Consider the following 23,759-nt stretch of genomic DNA (forward strand, 5'->3'; position numbering starts at 1 on the left):
CAAACAGGGTGAGAAATAAGGCGGTGGCACTGGGCAAATGACCAGTTTAAAAATTGCTTTGACCAGTTTATTTATTAAATGCCTGGGGGTCCAGTGGTCACCGTGACCACTTTTTAAATTCCCCTTCTTTAGTAAAAAATAAATTCCCAGTAGTGGGTTATAGAAATTAATCCATTTCAGTGCAGCACATACAGTATGTAGAAATATTAAGTGGTCATTGACCAGTTTTTTAATTAAAACCCTTGGGCTCTACTGGTCAAATGACCAGTTTAAAAAATTTCCTTATTTCTCACCCTGGTCACAAATGGAACCAGGGCAGGGAGAAACGAGATAAACTGGAGTGGAAATAATAAGTGTCTCGAAAAATAAACACGCGTAATGTCGTTTCGACACAAAATTATAATAATAAAGTATAATTAATTATAAATTAATATAAAATTATTAATAAACTGGTCCCGTGGACCAATAACCCAATTCTTGAATTTAAAAGCTAGTACAAGCAATTAATAAACTGGTTTTAGACCAGAGGAAGAGTGCTATTTCCCAGACTGCTCTCTCGGTGTACTTGTTAAGTGCACCAAAGTAGCTCCATTGCATTTCTATGAGAACTAGCTTCTATTTTTAAGAAAGAGGGGGCGCACAGTACGATTCCCTACTGTACGACCCTACCCAGAGTGGGAATAAGGATTTTTTTAAAGTTGGACATTGGGCCAACGACCCCTTGCCTGGAATAAATAAACTGGTCCATGAGACCATGACCATTGACCAGGGCACGTCGTCTGCTAAATTTAAGAAGTGGATAATTAAAGTATTTGATTTTTGGTCTAGACTCTGGTTACCCTAGAATTTTATTAGTGGTCCCGTGGACCACTTACCCCTCCGATTTAATTTTTAAACTGGTCATTTGCCCTGTGCCACAGCCTTATTCCCCACGCTGACCCTACCTAAAAGCTGAGAATGCTGGTAGGACTTCGGTGCCGTTCCGTAGGTGGGCTGCAAGTGGAAACATCGGTAACGTTATAGGTATGGGGTTTCCACTCCATTTCTCTCTTTGACGTTGGAACTTCCTGGAAGGCCTCACGTACAGGACTAGAAATAAAACATAATTTTGATGATTCAGACTCGCGCGGTTTTGGAGGGAAAATTCAGAAAGCGCTACCAGAGGGCCAACCGTTGGTGTGTTATAAAGAATATTCATTTTCGCCAAGTGAAGAATTTGGCTGGCTAAGTTCTTCTAGTGTAATCCTACTTCTGATATCGCTAAACATTCCTGGGGTTGTTGCGATAAGCCTACGTCACGTACATACCTATTGAAGCCGTTGAAGCTATATCGTGCAAAATTGATAATTGACCCTCTTGTTTAGAAATTATTTACTTAGTTTCTTTTTCTCTCTTGATATTGATTACATTTCTTCTTAATTCGTTTGCAGCATTGACGTGCGTGTTCCTCGTTGCCCTAAGCTCCAAAGTTCATTACAGCTTTATAAATAATATATATTTAAGGTACAGCTACGTTAATTATAATGCTTCCACTTGAGTAACTATAACCGCTTAACGCGAGCGTTCCCCGTTGGCCAACAAGAATTGGTTCATTTCGTAAAGAATATAATGAAAGTGTATAGGCAACAAATTAAAGCCAGGATTATAGTTCAGTTAACGCACAATGAATTGTATTGTTGAGAATGTATAAATTCATTTCTTGGTTTTGCTTCTTATTCGTTTAAAAAGGCTAAAGCGTTATTGTCTTAAAAGTGTTTGTCGGGTGCAGCGAACAATCTCGATCGCTTGTCCAAAAGTGTTACTTAAAAATATTTCCGAGAAAAGCCTTTTAACTCGATCGAACGAAATTCAAATACCGCGAGAAACGTGCAGTGACAGCGGAATTGGTCTGTAGTTCTCGCATTAAGGATCAGAGTTTTTCGCCGAGCTTTTAGTGAATTCAAATACCATATTTGATGATGGAAGCGCCTAAAACAATTCGACTGTTTTCACCATACACGGTAAGATGCATTTACCCGATTTAAATTAGTTGGATTACAAAATATGATTGAATAATAGCGGCGTCAGCTCTGATAACTCGAGTAACTTATGGCAAATTCTAATTACTTCGATATTACTCGCATTTTGCTCTATAACCTCGTAAAATACGGCCGTTCACAGTGGTTTTACACAGATCACCTCTGAGCGGATCTCGGGTCGAGAACTCGCTTTGAAATGTAAAACTGAAAGCCGAGGGTCAGCATGATTTAGGTCCATAAATGGATCAAGGAAAAGATTTTGAGCTACTCAGAGCGGTAAACGTAACATAAGCTATCCAAACTGACGCTGCCAACGTCAAGGGACCGTCCATTGATATTGTTCAAATCCTTGACCAGCAAATGCGATTCGACGTCAGAATTCAGGCGATTTAATAACGCAACGTTAATTAATTTCGATCGTTTCAGTTTTTTCCTTTAATTTATCTGAAAGAAGATCGAAAGGAGATTTCTAATCCCGTTATTGACGACTACGATGGAATTATTCCCGAAATCTTGATCGCCATAAGACGAAATCTCAAGTAAAAATATTCAGCGATATCCTTAGTAATATATATTCTGTGATAGATGTCTTATGGTTAATTCCCATCTAACCTGCCTCTAAAAATATTTATAATTATTATTATTATTATTATTATTATTATAATAATTATTTCGTAACCGAAGTTACTAGCAACCACAGAGCAATAAGTGGGGTGGCGTAGCGGTTAGCGCTTTCGCCTCGCAGCAAGAGGATCCCGGGTGGAATCCCGGACTGTGGTACCGGGTGAAAATCTGAGAACAAATCCTTCTGCGTAGAGTTTGCAAGTTCTCCTCGCTTGTTAAAAGGAGTTTTCCTCCGCGGTCTAACCCGGTTACTCCTCTCCATCAAAACTTGCTGAGGTTAACGGTAATAGTTAGTATAGGGGGCGCTGTAGGTTAGCTGTGGCATAGGGGCTAGTCCCCTGCACCCCTCTACGCATTGTAAAGGAACCCACCTGAAAACAAGCCACAGGCTTAATGTGGAAATCCCTTCATAGACAAAGCCTAGATTATTATTTATTATAATAAGCTTGTATGAAGTGGTTCCCGAGACAAATTATGCTTATACCCTTAAGCTTAACATGTGTCGGGAGACTAAATACATCAGTTGCCATGGCAAATTCAGGGAATTAAGCGGTTACAAAACGACGCCACATCATACGCGAGACCTTTCAAAACGCATTGTCAAAATATATTTTCACACACTTAAAAGTCGCTGAAAGTAATTGGCATTCTTTTATATTTTTAGCCTAACCTACCAGCCGGTGTACGGGTCGGTAAGATTACGCTTCTTTCATTACACTTTAAACTGTGTAGCGATTATGTAACTCTAAAGCAGACGACGGGTCAGAATCAAGAATTATCACGTTCATCCTATCTTCCCGTATTTAATTTAGGAGACAGCGTACAGATGGGACTTGAAGACCTACCCGAACGTTGTCTCGTATAATCGTATGCGAAAAGTCAAATTCGCGACTGAAATCTACTACTCCAAAGTCACCATGTTTTCGCAGCTTTCTCAAACGAAACGCGATAGTTTTCTCTCGAATATTATTACGATACCTTTATGGGTAAGATAAAGGGTGCTACATTCTCGAAAGACATACGCAATGCTTAATTCTACCCTCTCGAAACACTTTTGATCGCTTGCAGTTTCTCGCATTAGTTTTTCTGGCCATTTTGGTTCTTTCGGCGTTAACGAAGGCTTTCGAAAGGTCAAGCAAATTTGGATCTTATATGTGGATGTATTTGGCACCGCTCTTTCAGCAAAGTAAGGAAACAAACGTCATTACTATTCTTTTCGACAACGTCAATAAGACAATTACACCGTCAATATTTTGAATAATTTTCCGTTGAAACCTAAATTTTATTTTAGGTTTTGAGGTGAAGATTGTCCACCGCGTTTCGGCGCATTTGTTGAATATCTGGTACGCGACTTTGATTGTCCTGAACATTGTCGTGTTGGGCTATATTACCGCCGATGTCTTAGTGGGGCAGAAAATTGTAATGAATCATTTAAGCGACATCCTGAAAGTTAAAAACCTCAAGTACGCGGCTGCTGGCTCCGATGCCATGCAAGACTTTTTTAAAGTGAGTAATTCTACAAAGGGACAGATCGCTCGTTGAACAAAGAGACGTACCTTATGTCCCTCGAATTCGATACTTCCTCGTCAATGAACAGTTTGACGATATCTCGTTGTATTTAATAAGGGAATACCCGGTAACGTGGGAAAGAAAATTCGAAAAAGATATTATACCTTGAACAGAGATGATGTGAATGGATTCAAAAAAGTCGTCAAGGGAGAATTCGTTTATATTGACTGGCACGAAGAAGTGGCTGGCCTAAATAAGTTTTGTAGGGAAGAACTGAAAGGCAAGAAAGACGGACGCCCCTTGATTTACCAGTCACCTTTTCCCTTGAAAATGGATTCCGTTGGCTTCATGATGTCACGAAATCATACCATTGATAAGAAGACTCTGAAGCGAATTAGTCTAACGTAAGCCAGCAATTTCAAACAAAACTCCCCAACACCACTAGTATATCTCATTTCGCACTCGCAGAAAAGGCACCAGGGGCCACAGTCGAATGCTATAGAGTGCTGTCAGTTGTGACGTCAGATCCAAGCAAGGTTAAACGTCACGAGTCAGCCTTTAGCAATGGGCGGCCATGACAGTTACCGTTTTTTCTTTATGGGAAAACAGCATGGGTGACGTCACACCGGCGCTTCCTATTCCATCTCGCACTAACTTATTGCGCGACTCCTTTCCCGACGCACTGTCCCTCTGTGGAATGCTCTTCCTGACCAGATCTCATTTAGTCAAAAATTGAAATTACATCTTCGCCGTTAGTCCCTTAGGTGCACAATGTTATCACCCCTAGTCATCTTATCTTAGCTTAAAAGTTCATATTGTCATTTTGTATTTTAATTTATCGAATTTCAACTGTTTGCGCGTTACATTTCTCTTACGAGAGCTGAATGGCCTTCATCGACAAAAATATAATTGAAATGAACTTTGGCTTCTTTCGCTCGCAGTTTGCGGTACGCCGCTTCATCGTGCCTGTGTGACGAAGCGATCAATAAAGCCTTCGCGTGGATGAACACCAGATGCGTCACGAGGGAGAACCACGTCCAGGACATGGACTACGCCAAGAACGAGAGCGAAGTGCGTCTGTTGCTCAGCATATTCATCGTTAGTTTAATGCCGGCGTGCTTTGTAGTGACGTTGGAGCTTTTCTTCAAACTATGTCCGTGTTTCAAAGCGGCGCGTGTTGAAAAGTCAACCCGTCGCCGGAAGAAGCTGCGAATAATTGGCTGGGCTTCAACTTGGGGATTGACAAAACCAGCGCTGTCACGGATTCCTCACTTCAGGAACTTATATTAGCTACCACCATTGAATATCTTCGAGGAGTTGTATGGCTCTAATAAACTTTGGTCTACAAAAGATTGCACCCACAGAAGCATAAGCCGAAAAGAAGTGGTTCGAGAGACAAACAAACTAACACAAAAATAAACTAATTTCAACAGCGAAGCGGATATTCCTCCTGTTAACTGCGGACGATTTCTAGCAAGCTAATTAAGATTTAAAGCTGTAGATTGCAATGTTTGTCACTGAGTTATGGTTATGTAAATAATAAAACGGTATTAGCCTAATTACTTAAAATACTTATTTTTATTCACGAGTTAAATTTAAATCTTAATCACGCAAAACTCTCTGGAACAAAATTAAACGTAACTCTCACAACCCAAACAAAAATACGCGATCTTGTTTTGTCGTCTGCTAATGTAATAGTTTCAAGTTTACGATTCTCCTACTATGATTGGTCCATCAAACGGAAGTACGTAACTCTTCCGGAATATACGGGTCCCCTGGGCTGGCAAGTAGACGTAGAATAGAGTGCTGTCAGTTGTGACGTCAGATTCAAGGTTAAACGTCACGAGTCTGCCTTTAGCAATGGGCGGCCATGACAGTTACCGTTTTTTCTTTATGGGAAAACAGCATGGGTGACGTCACACCGGCGCTTCTGACAGCACTCTACAAGGACTCGATTCATGAAAGGTTTAAGATAAATAACCCTTTCATTCGCGAATAAATTCTGTGTATACTGCGGCTGTGCGTGATACTCATTATAAGTACAAAATCATTAATAAGTTCATTAAAAGTAGAAAATTGTTTGCAGTGCCTGTTTCATTATGCTACGTCGCGTGTCATATAATGTAATTAGCCTTATTCCTGATCAGCGCCACCTACCCATAGCGGCGACTTTGAGAACTACTGTAAGCGGCAAGCCAATCAGATGTCGCTAAAATCTGGTGACGTCACTGACGGGCACTCTCGGGTCTTACCAAAAATGACGTCACCAGATTTTAGCGACATCTGATTGGCTTGCCGCTTATAGTAGTTCTCAAAGTCGCCGCTATGGGTAGGTGGCGCTGATCAGGAATAAGGCTAATTGTGTTCAACGTTTGAAGTCACCCTAATAAATATATGGACTCGACCATTAAAGCTTATCTGCAAAGGGTTAAAAAAATGGCAAAAATTAGGCCTATAGTTTTTAGCCACATTGTATGATGGATATCTAGAATCAGGCTATTAGTTTTACATACCCAGTAGTAGTAGCGTAAATTCATAAGATATGTTCCGTCCATAAGTTTGTCATTGGTTGAAAACTGGAGCTTGTCATGAAGTGAGTGAGGTAGGTCATAGACTCAGGGTAAAGCGACATACGCCTGGTGGGCTGCGGTCAAATTTGGGCTTAGTAATGCAGACTAAATAGGACCTAGATGGAACTTGGTCCTGCAAAATTAACCACCACCGAGTGTAGGACTTCAATTGACTCGCTTCCGTCGTTCTCCCCAGAACTAGCTCGAGCTGTAAGTTTCTCAGTAGCATTACGAACTTGTATAGGAAGTTTCACGGTCGGGTTAATACTGAAGAATTGCTTGGGATTCGTTACTGTTCCGACCGTGAGAAGAACTCCACCAAAACACTTCATAAGCCTTAATTTCCCTAGTGTGACTGATCGGTATATAAGATATGCAAGGTAGGGCGATAAGCGTAAAGCTACAGAAGTGAAGGTCATCCTCCCTTTAAAAATATTCGTTGTACATCAATTTTAATACGTTTGTGATGTCATATTGTCTTAATATAAATAATTTCTATTTTCTAACAGTATAGGCGACAGAAGCCTGTTTTTTCACGATATGTGTGAAAGTTCTTAGGCCTATTTTGACATATTTTAAATATTATCTATTTTCTTGGACAATACTGTAACCTTCCGTAATAATTCAGGGACCTCCTGGGTTTCTACTCCAGGGGTGTAAGGTTACATAGAGGATTAACACACAGAGTTACCTCTGACCTTTCCCCGTACTATATAAGCGTCGACTGCTTATCCTATTAAGTCAGTCATTCTCCACTACTAGAATGTAGTAGTATGCTCGAGCATAGGGCGTCTTGCCCTGGTATTGGACTTCATCCGTCAACAGTAATTATGTTTAAATTCTTTAGTTGTATTAAATACAAGTCGGTATTTAATTATTATTTAAATTGTTAGTTAATAAAGTATGATTGAACCTAAGGAAACGTAGTAGTTATTCTTAGTTATAGCCAAGGCTTTTATGGCCACGTGCGAATGGGGCGAGTTTAAAAATCTCGTAAGCGTGGTTACAATACATAATATATTTTACAAGAAATCTCCAAACGCTTGACATAATAATGTGAATTTTTTTTTCAGTTCTTAGAAATTTCATAATTTTCAAGTCAGTTTTGAGAAGAACTAATTTTTGAATTTTATTTCGATATAATATGGTACACATTAGCTAGGGTCTGGTGGTTCACTGTGCGCTCCATGTCTTGTAATATAAGGTTCAGAAGTGAATGCAACTTTTCGTAGACTTTTTAAGTCCAAATGGTTAGTCGCACCATCTTTTTGCGTCGGTGTGTCTAAAACACGGACATAGTTTGTAACAGATTTCCCATGTCACAACGAGGCATGCCGGCATTAAAGTAATTAGGAACATGCTGAGCAAGAGACGCGCTTCGCTCTCGTTCTTGGCGTAGTCCATGTCCTGGACGTGGTTCTCCGTCGTGACGCATTTGGTGTTCATCCACGCGTACGCCTTCTTGATCGCTTCGTCACACAGGCACGATGAAGCCGCGTACCGCAAACTGCAAACGCGAGACTCAGAATTAGTCGAACAAATATTGCATGGGGCAAGTGTTAGCGCTATTCTTCTGGTTTTTATTGGGGAATGATGGCAAGCGACTAATGGTATCTGTGGTATGGGTTAACCACTCTATATGTGAATCTCACTCCAGGGGGCGAAATACCTTTTTGTGGCTACACTCCTGACCATTTGGCAATCAACTGTGCAAGTCAACTTTAATTATCTAACACAGGGCGATGCACACTTACATCCTATTTATTCCCCGCATTGTGTCCTTGTCAATGGAGTGGTTTCGAGACAAGAATAATCCAACTGCATCCGTTTTCAAGGGGAAAGGCGATTGGTACAACAAAGGGCCGTCATCTTTCTTTCCATTTAGTTCGTTTTTGCAAAATTCATCGAGACCAGACACTTCTTCGTGCCAGTCGATGTAAACCAGTTCACCTTTCACCACTTTCTCGAAACGATCGTAGCCCATATCATAAGAAGCCCTTTCTCGAATTTTCTCTCCTTCATTTCCGGGAATTCCCTAATCGAGAACAACGTTCAAAACTCATCGTAACGTTCATTTGCTGGACCATAGAATTACTTTAAAAAAGTCTTCCATGGCGTCCGAGAAAGTTGTCGTGTACATCAGGTTTCTAACTTTCAGGATATCACTTAAATGATTCATTATAATTTTTTGTCCCACTAAGACATCGGCAGTAATGTCGCACAACACGACGGTGTTCAGGACAATCATAGTCGCGAACCAGATATTAAGCAAATGCGCCGAAACGCGGTGGACAATTTTCACCGTAAAACCTTAAATTAGAAAATTGGGGAACAACGGACAAGTACGCTGTCGATAAGACAGAATGGTAATGGTGTTTCCTCACTTTCCTCAAAGAGCGGTGCAAAATACATCCACATGTAAGATCCAAGCTTCTTCGACTTTTCAAAAGTCTTCGTTAACGCCGACAGAACCAAAATTGCCAGAAAAACTAATCCAATATACTAGAAATACAAATCTGGATTTAAACGTGAATTTTCAATCCTGTTATCGAGACACGAATCGACTAATCGATAACACGAAAAATATTATCGATTCAACGGTTAAAAACAAACGTGGTTTTTAAGCGAGGCATTCGATTAAAATTTAAACCTTTTTAACAACGGATATTTCCACTACTAACGTCAGAAGTGAGATGAGACTAGAAGTGAAGGGCTCTAGCATTGATAGTAGATCCTGGCACTAGTGAACAAATTTGAGAATTTTATGCCACCGCTTCCATCCCTGCGCCTACACTACTGAGAGATAAGAAAAATTGGTTGAGTTCCAAAAACATTTCCTACCCCCTTCCCCTCAACCTAAAACAGCGGAACACGGACGCGGCTCCTTGAATCTAGTTCGGCCCCCGTCTACCGCCGCGAGCGTCTCACGTTTTGGAGGGAAAATTCAGAAACCGCTACCAGAGGGCCAACCGTTGGTGTGTTATCAAGAATATTCACTTTCGCCGAGTGAAGAATTTGGTTAGCTCAGTACTTCTGGTCTCATCTCACTTCTACTAACGTGTATAGCTAATTTGTGTCGATAATTGTAGCGTTATCAACCATCAGCTTCTAAAATAATGGCTTTAATCACACGTGCATGGTGATTGACACAAACCCGTAAAATAGCTAACCGAAACTGAAACTAAAACTAAATACCCATAAAGGTATCGTGATTATATTGGAGAGAAAACTTCCACGTTGCGTTCGAGATAGTTGCGAGAACATGGTGACTTTTGAGTAATAGATTTCTGTCGCAAATCCATAGTTCCCCAATCGATTATAAGAGAGAACGCTCGGGAAGGTCCTCAAGTCCCAAACATCGGTTTCCTAAAAAAGTCGCCATAATTTCGCTCTTAAACACTCGAATGTAAAATCTCTGATTTGTACACGACAAAACAGTTAAAAGGGTTCAAGAAGTGACGAAACAATACGCTATCTTGGAGTAAGAATGATTGTTTCTGGAGTTGTATACCCCAAGACTCTAACACGATAGCCCCTTCCCACGTATGAACCTAAACATTGACCCATAGAATCCTATAGTTTATGACTGGGCACTCGGTGACGCCCAACCACGGAGAGCCTTCTTGGATTTTTAAAAAGCTAAAGGGTTGACCCCCAATCATGCTACCCTACAATCAAACTGTCCTCTTTGTGTCCGATGTGATCGATGTTAGACAACGGAGAGATTGTAGTGTTAAACAAGTGCGGGTGAAATTGAATATGTTCAGAGAGTAATTGCGGTTATTGACGTTCTCCAAAAAATACACGGAAGAATCATAAATAATGTCTCACATCTAGATCGTACACTTCCTGATAAGTCAAGCTGAAAATAAATTTAAAAAAAAAACTGTTTTGATATTTTAAAATATTTATTATATTGGCAGATACATATTCGGAAAACATCATTGAACATTTTGGGCTCAAAATAACCCATAGAACCCACTGCCCATTGGTCTTACCAGAAGGGGATAATAGAAGAAGGATGACACTCTGTATCCTCCCTATGCTTCAGTAATGTAACATGATATTCTTCCCAGGCTCCCCCTTTTAGTTTGCTTTCCCGCTCATCAAACTACAAATGGGCATCGCACCGTAAGGTGAATTCAATAGTTGTTTGGCACCAAATCCCCAGCAATCACCCCGCAAACGACTCGTCTTGACGTGGGACAAAATGCGCAAGCGCATGCGTCTTGCCAAATATTTAAACGCTAATAGAGTAATGATGAGGGAACTATTTATCGCGTATGTGTTTCGGTTTAGTAACCTTGAGCACTCTAAATGTTCCGATGTTGGGAAGAGTGACGTTACACTCACCCCGCTTTGTGATGGCACACTTCTCTCGAAGAGAAGTATTATATACTTCTGGTCTTACTACGTTTTCAAGGATCTGACACCATTTGGCAACATCTTTTAATTGGTTTAATTGGTTTAGGGGTTCGTAGAGCAATGCTCCAAAATGAGCCAATCCGTAGTAAGATTAAAGGTAGATAAGCCTAAATCCCTGGTACAGCCAAGTCTTTTCTTAAAGGACACGGAGCAATATTTACTTGAGATTCCTCCTTATTGCGATCATGATTTCGGCAATAATTCCATCGTAGTCTTCTATCAAGGGTTGAGCGGGATCGCCTCGTTCGCTCTGATAAATTAAAGGATAAAACTGAAAGAGAAAAGAAAGAGAATGATCGAAAAAATTAAGACCTGCATGAACAGTTTAGTTAGCCGTCTATGTAGAATAGACGATATTTAAAATTGAATCGCGCGCGCTCAGAGCAGCTCCAGTGCCGACACAGTGCAGAGCAGCCGCTAGGGTGCAGTCAAGGTATTGTCGGTCCCCAGCAAAACGTACGAGAAGAGTGTTAAATTTAAAAATTAAATCTAAACTTATGATAGGGTTTAAGAAATAAATTGTAAATGCCTACTGTTTGTTGCGTTCCCTTGTGTACCCAGCGAGGGTATAAAAAGGTTTTGGCAGATGGATCAGCAAAAAAAGTAAATAAATAAACCCAACCGAGGCTTAGACCGTCAAGATCGCGATAACACAACACGGGCACGTTAAACTGATAAAATTTGAAATCATTATGTTAAAAATTGAATACCTGTAGCGAAAACCCATGATTTAATATGCAATAATACCGCAAAAAAAGAAATCGAACCCCTAAACTAATTTGTATAATTTATAATTAATCTCAAAGTTTAATATACTGCCATAGACTTTACATTAGCTCCATTTTTTTTGACTGCACCCCTCCCCGACAGAGTACGCTAAGTTCTCAGTGCAGCTCGCGCGCCAATTTTAAATATTGTCTATTGTAGATACAAGTAACTAAATAGTCTATCAAATATCTGATGTTGGTTTTTCTTTAAAAAACTAACGTTTGAATGAAGCGATACTTCGGCTTGGAGTTCGCCTCCGTTCTATAACCTTGATAACTTGTTAAAACTTCACTTAGTGTAAGTAATTGACCAACCACTATTGCAGTTTGATCCAATTTGAACAACAAATACCATCTTTTTTAAGTTTGAGGAATTTGCGCGACCAGAGTAAATTGTCTTGGGTTATTGATGAAGAGTGATTTACCGGGCAATTATTAAAGTGTTAGTGACATAATTTTCGTCACCCACAAACTTAAAATGCTAAAAAATCCTTGAAAAATCTAGTTTATTATGATATGTTTACTTTTGTATTTGGTTTCGTAGTAATTTATAAAATTGCAATCAAAGTAGAGTATTTGGAAAAGGCCTAGTTAAAATTTTGTTTCGCTTAATGACGTAGTAAGGAGAAACTTTCACTCTAGATGTCGCTCACGTGACGCGCCTGTTAGTGTAGCCGCGCAGCGTTAAGCCTAATTTATTCAGATTCGCGCGGCATTAGTAGACTCGGGAGTCTCGGGAGTCTCGCGCTTGGCTTTTCCGCGAGATGCCGTGAGTGACTTAGCAAGGAGAAAAACCCGCCAAAAATCTTCTCCGCAAATTTGCCTTGGTCCCCCCAAATTTCAAGTTTTCAAAGTGTTTTTTTCTGTGTTTTCCTTCATATTTAAATATTAATCAAGCATATTTTTGGAATCAGAAGAGTTTAAACTCTCAAAAAAGTAAGGTTTTCTTTAGATTTGAGATAATTTTTAAATCACGTCGCTATTCCTTTAATATTTAAAAGGCCGAATATAACATTTACCAAGAACGTACGTTTCCTATCTCAAAATGGTTATAAAATGTAACAAGTAAATCATACCGTGTATAGTGTTAACAGCCTAACTGTCTTGGGATCAACCGCCATCTTCGAAGATTGTACAGTTTATTAGCTCTTATAATTCTAATCCACAAACTAGAAAGACCAATTTCCGCTGCTCGGTCTTTCACAGTACTGACTAGGATATCGCTTGTGTCCAAAAACTCTTTCGGACTTTAACAAGATATTTACGAATACGTAATACAATATCTACGTGTATTAGAGTGTAACTCTATAAACCGGTGTTTCTCATATTCTGGCGTCAAAACAAGAAGTGATATCTAGTTTACTAGGGAGAAGGTATAAGATGCCTTTGTATTCGCCGGGCGCCAGAGTCCCAGCCCCCCTTTCAAAATACAAGGGGGGGGGGAAGTAAAAGGAGGCCGCCGGGCTATTTCGCCTCTCCTCAGTCGGACAAATACGTAATTTTCGTCATTGGCTTCGCGCTGACGTGAGTTTTCAAGAACCAATGAGATGCTGCTGGTTATAATTTAGAGGTGGCGGGGATTAACTCCGGACCTAGGTTTGGACTGGAGATAAAGCTGGAAATATGGCAAATTTATACCATCTCTCTGAGATACTAGATATAACTTCTTGGTCAAAACTCTTTCTCTATCTGAGGAGGTGCGCCACAAAATCCGGCTGTGTATTTGTTCCAACTCTTCTTTTCCAAATGGCATAGCGAATCTTCCATTCTCTCGCTCTACAAACACGTGACGTATCGTACTCGAAATGCATTCTCATAACCTACGTTGCTGTTATATAATCATATACGTTGATATAAATTTCACCATACGCGATATTTTACGTGGAAGCGAAGTATAGGCGGAACAATCCGCCTTTAATTACGGAAATATTCTAATTTTGTATTATCGAGGGTATGTGGTAATTAGTTGAATATGATTTTTCGATTAGGGTAATGCGAAAGGTTGAACGTGTTTACACTAACTGCTGACACTGATGCGATATAACATTATGAAAAACGCGGCGTTATAATATTAGTGAAATTATTCATGATGTTGTAATTATAATGAGTAACAAGCACGACTTGATGAACATAACTTAGGAGCAATCTACTGTTAAAGTGTTAGTGACATAGTTTTCGTCACCCACAAACTTAAAATGCTAAAAAAATCCTTGAAAAATCTAGTTTATTATGATATGTTTACTTTTGTATTTGGTTTCGTAAAAATTTATTAAATTGCAATCAAAGTTTAGTGTTTGGAAAAGGCCTAGTTGAAATTTTGTTTCGTTTGATGACGTAGTAAGGAGAAACTTTCACTCTAGATGTCGCTCACGTGACGCGCCTGTTAGTGTCTCAGTCTAAGTGTTAAGCCTATTTTATTCATATTCGCGCGGCATTAGTAGACTGGGGAGTCTCGGGCGCACGCGTTTGGCTTTTCCGCGAGATGCCGTGAGTGACGTATCAAGGAGAAAAACCCGCCAAAATCCTCCGCAAATTTGCCTTTGCCCCCCAAATTTCAAGTTTTCAAAGTGTTTTTTCTGTGTTTTCCCTCATAATTAAATATTTATTAAGCATATTTTTGGAATCAGGAGAGTTTAAACTCTCAAAAAAGTAAGGTTTTCTTTAGATTTGAGATAATTTTTAAATCACGTCGCTATTCCTTTAATCAAGGGAATATTTAACTTTTGGTTGCCTACGAATCGAGTCGATATTATGAAAGGTCATCCAGCACTTGGTAACAGAGGAGAGAAGATAGAAAAGTACCAAGCCCAAGTGTCGTCCCGGTAATCACACGAATAGGCTTGTTTCTGTGGTTCACCACAAAATTAGTGATCGTACGGGGTGAGATTTTTGTCGGGTCGGGTTCCGGGTCGGGTTGCGAAAAGAAACCCGGAAAATCGGGTCGGGTCGGGTCGGGGTTTTCCTTTTTAATAATATAAATGTAATTAACATATTATAAAAAATTATACATAGTAGCTATGTACTATGTAATGTAAGGAATTTATTTTCTGTAATTCAGTTCCAAGTTATCACTGCTTTAGTGAATCCAATAGTAGGCTAATCTGCCATATCATTGCTTTTGTGAATCCAATAGTAGGCGATTCTGCCATATCATTGCTATCTGATATAACGTGGAAGGGATTGGGGTAACTAATTGTCCCAGAACAGGCGCGTCTTCCGTTTGAAAAGTTTCCAAATTGTCCTTGTCCTATGTCTTTGGCAGTGGCTGAAAGGGGTTTCTGGTACTCGTGAAACTCTTCTACCACTTTTTCAATTTCGAAACCAATTGCTCGCAACTTAACACACAATTAATACATTGGCGTTTGACGGACGACCATGAAATTGCCGACATATATCAGTTTTCTACTGGCTTTCGAAGCCTCGAGACAGAAAAAAGTTAAATATTCAAGCTCGCCCTAATCAGATTCGAGTTCCTATCTACTGCATCAAAAACGGATTTATGGGATAAGAACGTCGGAGTTAGCGAATTCACTCCCCATCCTCGCATACTTTATTGAGAAACTTCGTCTGCTTATATATTGACTCCACCCACAAATTCTGTATATAGCTACTTCTGAGATCGAATTTGTTGGTGGAGTCAAAATATAAGCAGACGAAGTTTCTCGATAAAGTATGCGAGGATGGTACTAGAGGCTTAAGCTATGATCCGACGTTCTTATCCCATAAATCCGTTTTTGACTGCATCACAAAGCGCGACCGTCAATAATAGCTTACCCTCTACTACGGGCCCACCCCGATTTTTTTTTTAAACCCGACTTCAAAACTGACCGGCCGGGTCGGGTCGGGTTGGAAAAAACCGGGGATCCCCGACTTCCCGGGTCGGGTTCGGGTTCCCCGTACGATCACTACACAAAATGGCTACTTTTGTTCAAAATAAAGCCTATTATTATTACAGAGAGCGAGCAAAATCGCCGGTGAAATTCCCATAACAAAAATTGCGTACCTAAAACAATATTTGCACAATACCGCGCTTTAAATGATACCGTGAAACTCGAACCCCAGCACCAAGTAAGTTATGATAGATTATGTTATGTTTCACCATTGGTACAAATTAGAGTCATTGAGTGTAAAATTAGGTTGAAGACGAGCGAATATTCCCGAATATTCTAAAACGGAGCTCTGGGGGAATTTCACGGTACAACAGACGCAAGCAATATCAATAGAAGGTGATTAGGGCCATTCGGGCGGGGTTAAATCCCCAATATAAATATAAGAGGATATTAAAAGCGATTCCAATTCCACGAACCCCAAGGAACAATCCATTTCAACGTCCTCCTGGAATAACAATCAACCCGGCGATATTGTAGAGGATGGACAGCGCAAAGAGAATATAGCGTGGGGAGTGGAAGATAAGGCGCCATTTTAGTAACCCTAAGATTTAGAGTTTACAACTAAGTGAAGTTAAATTACAACATATTCATAATTCATTTAAGTTTTCTTGATACTCCGTGGTTTTGGTAATTCTAAGACCATAAGTTTATAAGTGATATGTTCTTTCCATAAGTATGACAATACCAACACTTCGTAATGCTACTGAGAGACTTACAGCTAGAGCTAGTTCGAGGAAGAACGACGGAAGCGAGTCAATTGAAGTCCTACACTCGGTGGTGGTTAATTTTGCAGGACCAAGTTCCATCTAGGTCCTATTTAATCTGCATTACTAATTAGGCCTTTGACAGCAGCGCCCCAGTCACCAGGCGTCGCTTTACCTCGAATCTATGACCTACCTCACTCACTTCATGACAAGCTCTCATGGAGCATGTCTTAAGAACTGATGCTAAGACTAATTGGCTCTAAAATTACTTCAGTCTTTTAGCAGACGACATACTCCAACCAATGAGAGCTGTAGGGAATAAAATAATCACCACATACCAAACGGAGATAGTGTCCCTATTGTACAAATCCTATTGAAAGGCAGAATCTTCCGCTCCTCTCCTCCTTATTCTCTTTGGATCTCGGACGTTATGGGATTGGGGAATACTAGAAATTGTATCCAGCAGCGTAACTTTACACGCTTTCAAACAAAATCGTTGAACGGCGTGGTATAGAACATTTTCCAGATATAGTTTTGCTTGCCAACGTAGGACTCCGCGAGAGACGAAGGAATTCGAATTAAGAGCACTTTCCAGTTTACAAAGTTTCGTCAGGCTGAAATAAACCGCTTCTCTGATGTAAAAGCAAGGGGAAGGACACTTTTAGCGAAAAAACCTACAACGAGGAACTATTGGTTAACCGAGTTAGGTACTTTGACCCCGATGCTTATACACTTGTTTTTAAGTTTCAAATCGTACACTGTTTTATAGACTGTTTAGAGATCTCAGATTGCAAATCATTTATGCATTGCGTTTAAGTAACGCAATTTCAGACAACCTATTTCACACAGTACTAGGTTTTGTGTTTCAGCCAATCACCGATCACCGGATATAGAAACCTCAAAATAATTCGCACTTTTGCCAAATATCTTTGCAAAAGTTTGGCCTCCTACTCCTTAGTGTAAAATTCTTTCAACTAAACTGCAAAAAATCGGTATACCATTTGAACAACTTAAAACTAGGCATTAAATGTCCTTCCCCTCGATTCTTATCCGGTGATCGCCTGCCGGGGAGCAATCAACATTATTCAGGATGATCTCTTCATTGGTAAAATTTATTTGCATTGTTAACGGTCGCCAATAGATTGGGGATTGCCTATCATAAAGGACACGAAAGTATCAACTACCCTTAAAGACGGCAGTCAACTGAAATGATGACTAAATTTCCCATTTGCTACTGATAATACCACTATAATTTCAAAGGCATCATGAAACCAATGGAAATTACTCATTTAAAACAAGAAGTAAAATTATCATTATTGAGTGCAAGCAGAAGTGAGATGAGACTAGAAGTACTGAGCTAACCAAATTCTTCACTTGGCAAAAGTGAATATTCTTGATAAGACACCAACGGTTGGCCCTCTGGTAGCGGTTTCTGAGTTTCCTCTCCAAAACGTGAGACGCTCGCGGTGGTAGACGGCCGAACTAGATTCGAGCACCCGCGTCCGTGTTTCGCGGCTTTAGGTTGAGGGGAACGGGGGTAGGAAATGTTTTTGGAACTCGACCAATTTTTTTCTCTCTAGTGTAAGCGCGATGGAAGCGGTGGCATAAAATCCTCAAATTTGTTCACTAGTGCCAGGATCTACTATCAATGCTAGAGCCCTTCACTTCTAGTCTCATCTCCCTTCTGGTGCAAGTAATCAAGTTATACTTCTAATATTAGCCATAACAATCTCAACAATTCTACGTCGCAGTTTTTCCAAAAACCTTTGGAAGTTCCTACTCATCTTTCCATTTTTAATTCCGAACAATTTCTTAATTTGACACTTACGGTCAAATGTTTGGTGAAAATACGGTTTCACGGGCTTCGTTGAACAAACAGTCACTAGACTAGAAAATTATTTTTCGAAGCAACTTAAAATTTAGAAATTGAACTGTATACATGACGACACAGTTTTCAAATCTCGCTACACAGCGTTTAGGAAACGCAGCTGTATATCATATCATCATAAGGACATCATATCTCTAAGGGCCCAAGCGCACCTATTAGCAAAAACATCTAGTTCTGCTAGATGTGACGTAGATTTTGTATAGGGGCTCCTTCCGAATTTTTCTTCAAATTCGCGGGAGAGAAAAATAATTTTCAAAATCAGCCACGACCGATATCCTAAGCCGGTCGTGGTCTAGAGGCGAGCTTTGAGATAACGCTCCCAAGCGGTTGGGAATCAAACTAAAACAGGCGGGGAGGCGAGTGGCGAGACGCGAGAGAGGAAGGACTGAGGGGAAAGAAATAAGTAAGAGAATTTCCAGAACCCCCCAGCTCTCTCAGACACAAGAGGTAAATTCGCGCTAAGTAAAAATCACGAAGAGCTGTCGTGAGAAATCTTTGAAGGAGGGAAAAATGTTCAATGCCGGGTTACTCTGCAGCGAATGCGCTCGGCCTCTGTTTAGGCTATACAATTATTATACCACTTGAGATGAGACGGATGGCTGACCAAATCGGACATACATACATTTCAACCGTAACATAGAATCTTGGGCCCTTAGAGAGAGATAATGTCCTTATGATATCATCTATTCTAATCTGCCACTATATCCATGCAAGAGTGTGACGTAGTTTATGGACGGCCAGTAAAATATTAATAAATTCTGCAAATTGAAATCGTGCAAAATTCATGACTTAAACTTTATTATAGTACGAAATTTTAACGAAAATTAAGTAAGAGCAAATGTACTTCGGTGGCTTCTAAAAGACGTTACTTTTCGCTCTAATAATTTGATGATCCCTTTAAAGTGCATGTTAAATTGGCAATACCATTTCCGTTTATTGCTAGATTTCGGTCTTTGTTAATGCCTTTTTTTCTTTCAATTGAATCGCGATTTGTATTAGAGCGGAGTTTCGGGCAGCCATTTATATTATAGCGAGCGAGCGAGGCTGACTTCGTTAATAGACAATGAAAGGGTTTCGCCTCATTTAAGACCTTTTCCCGTCCGTTTCTAACGCTTCGTAAAATTCAATTTCAGAAGGAAATTATCTTCCCCTCGTCCATCTCTCCCCCTCTCCCCCCACCCCCCACCTACCGAACCTTTATTTCCCCGATTTCATTCTTGTACTCTCAAAATGCCAATTCAGTCTCTGTCTTTTAAAAAGGACCCGCTTCGAGCATAAGTTCATAAGATATGTTCCATTCATAAGTTTGTTAATCTCTGGTAACTTAGAAACTGGAGCTTGTCACGAAGTGAATGACGTAGGTCATAGATTCAGGGTAAAGCGAAGTACGCCTGGTGAGGCGCTGCTGTCAAAGGCTTAGTAATGAAGACTATATAGGAAGATGGAAGTCCTGAAAATTAACCACCACCGAGTGTAGGACTTCAATTCTCCTTCGAACTAGCTCGAGCTGTAAGTCTCTCAGTAGCATTACGAACTTTTATAGGTAGTGTCATACTTATGGAAGGAACATATCTTATAAACTTATGGTTGGAGCAATTACATTTATGATGGAAAATTCCCTTCCGTTTGGAAATTTGGAAAATGATCTTAACTCTTTCACGAGAATCGGTTGCATTAAATCGTCTTCGAAACAGGGTTAAGTAGCTTCAGCACGTCACTCTATACAGGGTGTTTCAGATAGAAATGAAAAGGAGTCGTTTGCCCCTTGACTCTTTGACATTTTGCCACCGTTTTCAAGATGTGTTCATTGGAATGTTTTATGCGTGGCCCCTTTACTAAAGTATCATCGTCTTTTAGTTTCTTCATTAAATTTAAGGGGCCATCTGAAAGCGTAACTTCAAAAACAATGTCAAGTAATTATAATCGCGTAAAAGATGTTAGATATTGGTGAATATAGGTAATTAGCTTCAAAATTACGTGAATTGCAATGCCACAATTAAAACAGATTTTACAACGTATCCCAAGAAACAGAACAAAATTAGATATTATAATATTTTGCGTGTCCTCTCTGCATCTCAATTTAAATACTGCATAGTTGTCTTTTTGGGGCTAAAACGTAATAGTTCTTTGAACCGTTTAAAAGATAAGAAAAGTTGTTGTTGTTGAGGCGGCGCTGAAAGTTAAACGAGTTTTATACTTATGAGTTTTTGATTAAGGCCAGCAATTCCGGGAAAGTTTGTAACAACGCTTGCTTTTCGAGGCAAGCAAGCAAGCAAGCACGCGTATGATTCGCCAGCGCCATTCATCTAGTACACGCAGCCACTGGCGTAGGATAATGAAGTCCTTAATGACCCCAACGCTGCTCCTATCCTACACACCCCGGCCAACGTTGGCGCTTCTTAATACACGACCAAACCAGTTATAATTTAGAACCTCTTAAACGAAAATCATCCCCCCTTAACACAGTGTGTGTTTACACTGAATTGAAGCTCACTACAGTTCAAACTCGAATGGCAATTAATCCCCATCTTTTCGTCTTAGGTTTTGTTACAATAGCAATAGTAGAAGCACTTCACACGTAATCCACTTCTGTTAGAGATGAAACTTGAAGGGTGTTATGGGGGGGGGGGTAACACGTCCTCATTTGACGGATCAGGCAGACAGACACGGGGTCTAAGCCCCCTTCCCCCCTCCCCCCGGCTTCACCCAAATATGAAAAAATGGCTCTTCCCCACAGACCTCGATGAACAAACCCCTCCATTGAAAAGGAGCCCCTTATCTCGGTGCTCCACCTGGGGTAACAACGTCTACAAACCCAAAACCAGGGCTATACTACAAGGATGGTTTGCGACCTATGTTCAAATTCAAAGTTGCACACATCCTAATTTTCACGGCAACTTCATTTATTTTGACTCCAGAAAAACTAAATTTGGATCGATTTTTATATATTCGACAATTTAGATTTGGCGTTGAAATTATTGCAGGCACTAGACTCCCAAAGACAGCGAACCAAATAATTATTTGTAAGCCAATCATTAAAAAGGACCACGCGGCATCCTGTGAGTTGTTATTCAATATTTTTTGTTGCTTAACCAAGTTGGCCATTACTTCTTAGAGCTCTGCGCAATCTCCCCAAAGAAAACTTTCATCCGATGATGTTAGGAGAGAAGATGTATTTGTTTCAAGCCCACCCCATCTTTTTTTCGGTCGTTTTTTCTACTCAGACAAAGTCTCGCTCGCCTCTTGTTGTACGAAGGCCGAAAGCCACTCGCCCCAATATTTCAGGAAATTCCTTGATCGGCCCTCGAGGAGCACTTCTTTATACGAGATATATGTCAAGGAACTAGCTCGGGAGTTGCATGCTTGCGCCTCAACGCCATTCCGTAAGTAAAGCTCTCCTAGATGGCGCTAACCAGCGGATAATCATCAATTAATTTGGCAACCCTCAGTCACTATCGGGACATTCATTTTGGTCTCTGCGCACTCTCAGGATTCAAAACGCCTATAGCGCAGGCGCCAAAAAAAGCGAGATGGAGGGTAAAGTTCCACCTCTTAGCTATTTCCTTTATAGATTCATCCACTTGGAATGATATGGACAAATTATCTTATTACAAACAGGGAAAAGACGACACAGAGGCGAGGCCGCCATTGGGGTATCTTCCCCCTCACCAAGAAGCTCCGCCAGAGGCAGTGCGAGTTGGTAAGCCTCCCGCCTGGTGTAGTGAACGCGGGTGCCGTCTAGCGTTGCCTCTTGGCGAGAGAGGGCTGATACTCTAATGGCGGCCTCGCCCATGTGTCTTGGTTTCTCTGTTTGTAATAAACGAATTTGTCTGTTAAACGAATATAGGTCCAAGTTCCCTTTGATGCGTCTCCCCATCCTTTGGAACGCCGCTCCCGGTACTTAGTTGCTCGGTGGGAAAAGTGTATCGTTTGGTATGTATGTTATTTATATTCTCTAGGGTGAGCTTGGTTCGTGCTGGTTCGTCTAAAGTGTTTTACGAGAGTAGATTCTATTTAAGCTGAACTAGGATTAAAATGTATGTGTTTCCCAAGGATTTCACGCATAAATTTAGCATTCTTCAAAATTAGGATTACGCCAGGATGAACGTTTTGTTCCGAGGCAATTTTAAAGGTGAGGGTTACTTTAATAAATTTATTTTACTTGTATAAGTTATGTTGAAAAAAAAAACCGATAAAATATTTCATTTTGTAAGAAAGTATAGGGATAAGTAAGTATATAAGGATATAACTCGGCGTTGCACGGTTCTTACAAGGGGTGGAAACTGCATGGTTGAGCTTCCTGTGTTTATAGACGCTAAACATTGAACAGTCACCCCCACATACCATGATATATCTGCATCATAATTGGTTTTTTCAAGATACTAATCATAAGTTTATAAGATATGTTGGCCATAAGTTTGTCACTGGTTACAAACTGAAGCTTGTCATGAAGTGAATGACGTATATAGGTCATAGATTCGAGGTAAAGCGACATACGCCTGGTCAGGCGCTGCTGTCACAGGCTTAGTAATACAAACTAAATTAGAAGATGGACAGCAAAACTAACCGAGTGTAGCCAATTCTATCTTATCATTTTCGAGCTAGCTCGAGCTGTAAGTCTCTAGCAGAACCAAGAATATGAAGTGTCATACTTATGTAACGTATGTTATAAACTTATGGTTTTACTGATTTCAACCGCGTCAAATTCGAAAAGGAACGAATTGTGACTGTGCAAAGGACAAAAAAGAAAGAAAAAATAGTTTGCAAGTCAGGAAGCAGGATTCATTAACAAAAATATCCAAATATAAAACTTAAAACGTGTTAGTTCTCTAAAATCTATCTCTAAAATTTACATGGAAAGATATGTCTCAACTTCGATATAAAATTTTGGGAAAAAGTACAGCGCTAAAGTAAAGAGTAAATAGTGATAAAAGCGAGTACTGTTATTGTTGGCATTAATCAGAGCTGTTAATCGAAGGGTGTTCGCTTTGGCAAAAGGCTTCCTTCCTTCCTTCCTTCCATAACGAGATGAGAAAAATGTCGGGCTCCGCAAATCAGGAATGATAGGGAATAAAATTGGTGGGATTGCAGTCCTTGGAAAGAAAGAGTACGACGTCGCTGCTCTCGTGAATAACGATTTCAAGCTAGGACTAGTTATCTAGATACTTTTGACAAATGGTAGCGATCAATATTTGCATATTACTGACTTACAAATGAACGAAGAGACCCGCCCCCCCCCCCCCCGACATCCCAAAGAGATAATGCATTTGAATCTCCGCGTTTCCGCCGACGGGGCTATTCACTCCCATCTATCTAGTACGTACGACTTCTCGGTCCCGCTGTTACATCATTCAAAGTCACTAA

At 40.2% G+C, this 23,759-nt stretch overlaps 3 protein-coding genes across 4 annotated transcripts in view; 2 read left to right on the forward strand and 1 right to left on the reverse strand.

Moving 5' to 3' along the window:
* The first annotated feature begins 1,357 nt into the window (after positions 1-1,357).
* Positions 1,358-3,932, forward strand: LOC149647436 (uncharacterized). Its single transcript, XM_089850272.1, has 5 exons — positions 1,358-2,000; positions 2,445-2,557; positions 3,307-3,334; positions 3,455-3,628; positions 3,711-3,932. Exons 1-5 carry the CDS (start codon positions 1,956-1,958, stop codon positions 3,897-3,899), a joined length of 549 nt encoding a protein of 182 aa, XP_089706398.1. The 5' UTR covers positions 1,358-1,955; the 3' UTR covers positions 3,900-3,932.
* Positions 3,933-3,939: 7 nt separating this feature from the next.
* On the forward strand, positions 3,940-5,663 carry LOC149647437 (uncharacterized). The gene is made up of 3 exons (XM_089850269.1): positions 3,940-4,148; positions 4,269-4,555; positions 5,093-5,663. The coding sequence occupies exons 1-3, from the start codon at positions 4,065-4,067 to the stop codon at positions 5,439-5,441; spliced, it is 720 nt and encodes a 239-aa protein (XP_089706395.1). The 5' UTR covers positions 3,940-4,064; the 3' UTR covers positions 5,442-5,663.
* Positions 5,664-7,601: 1,938 nt separating this feature from the next.
* LOC149647438 (uncharacterized) overlaps positions 7,602-23,759 on the reverse strand; it is a 63,805-nt gene continuing 47,647 nt past the window's right edge. Inside the window, exons 1-8 of one of the 2 annotated variants that reach the window (XM_089850267.1) lie at positions 12,990-13,089; positions 11,308-11,417; positions 10,553-10,583; positions 9,917-10,087; positions 9,106-9,223; positions 8,817-9,031; positions 8,476-8,756; positions 7,602-8,228 (exon numbers count right to left, since the gene is read on the reverse strand). In XM_089850267.1, the coding sequence (XP_089706393.1) occupies positions 7,973-8,228; positions 8,476-8,756; positions 8,817-9,031; positions 9,106-9,223; positions 9,917-10,087; positions 10,553-10,583; positions 11,308-11,417; positions 12,990-13,034 (1,227 nt within the window). In that variant the 5' untranslated portion in view covers positions 13,035-13,089 and the 3' untranslated portion in view covers positions 7,602-7,972. Of the gene's footprint in view, positions 8,229-8,475; positions 8,757-8,816; positions 9,032-9,105; positions 9,224-9,916; positions 10,088-10,552; positions 10,584-11,307; positions 11,418-12,989; positions 13,090-23,759 lie in introns of those variants that run through there. The other variant, XM_089850268.1, reaches the window with a different exon arrangement.

The sequence above is a fragment of the Phalangium opilio genome, unplaced genomic scaffold, assembly GCF_054372755.1.
Source record: "Phalangium opilio isolate 3A_F unplaced genomic scaffold, DU_Popi_V2 ptg000089l_1, whole genome shotgun sequence".
Taxonomy (NCBI): Eukaryota; Metazoa; Arthropoda; class Arachnida; order Opiliones; family Phalangiidae; genus Phalangium; species Phalangium opilio.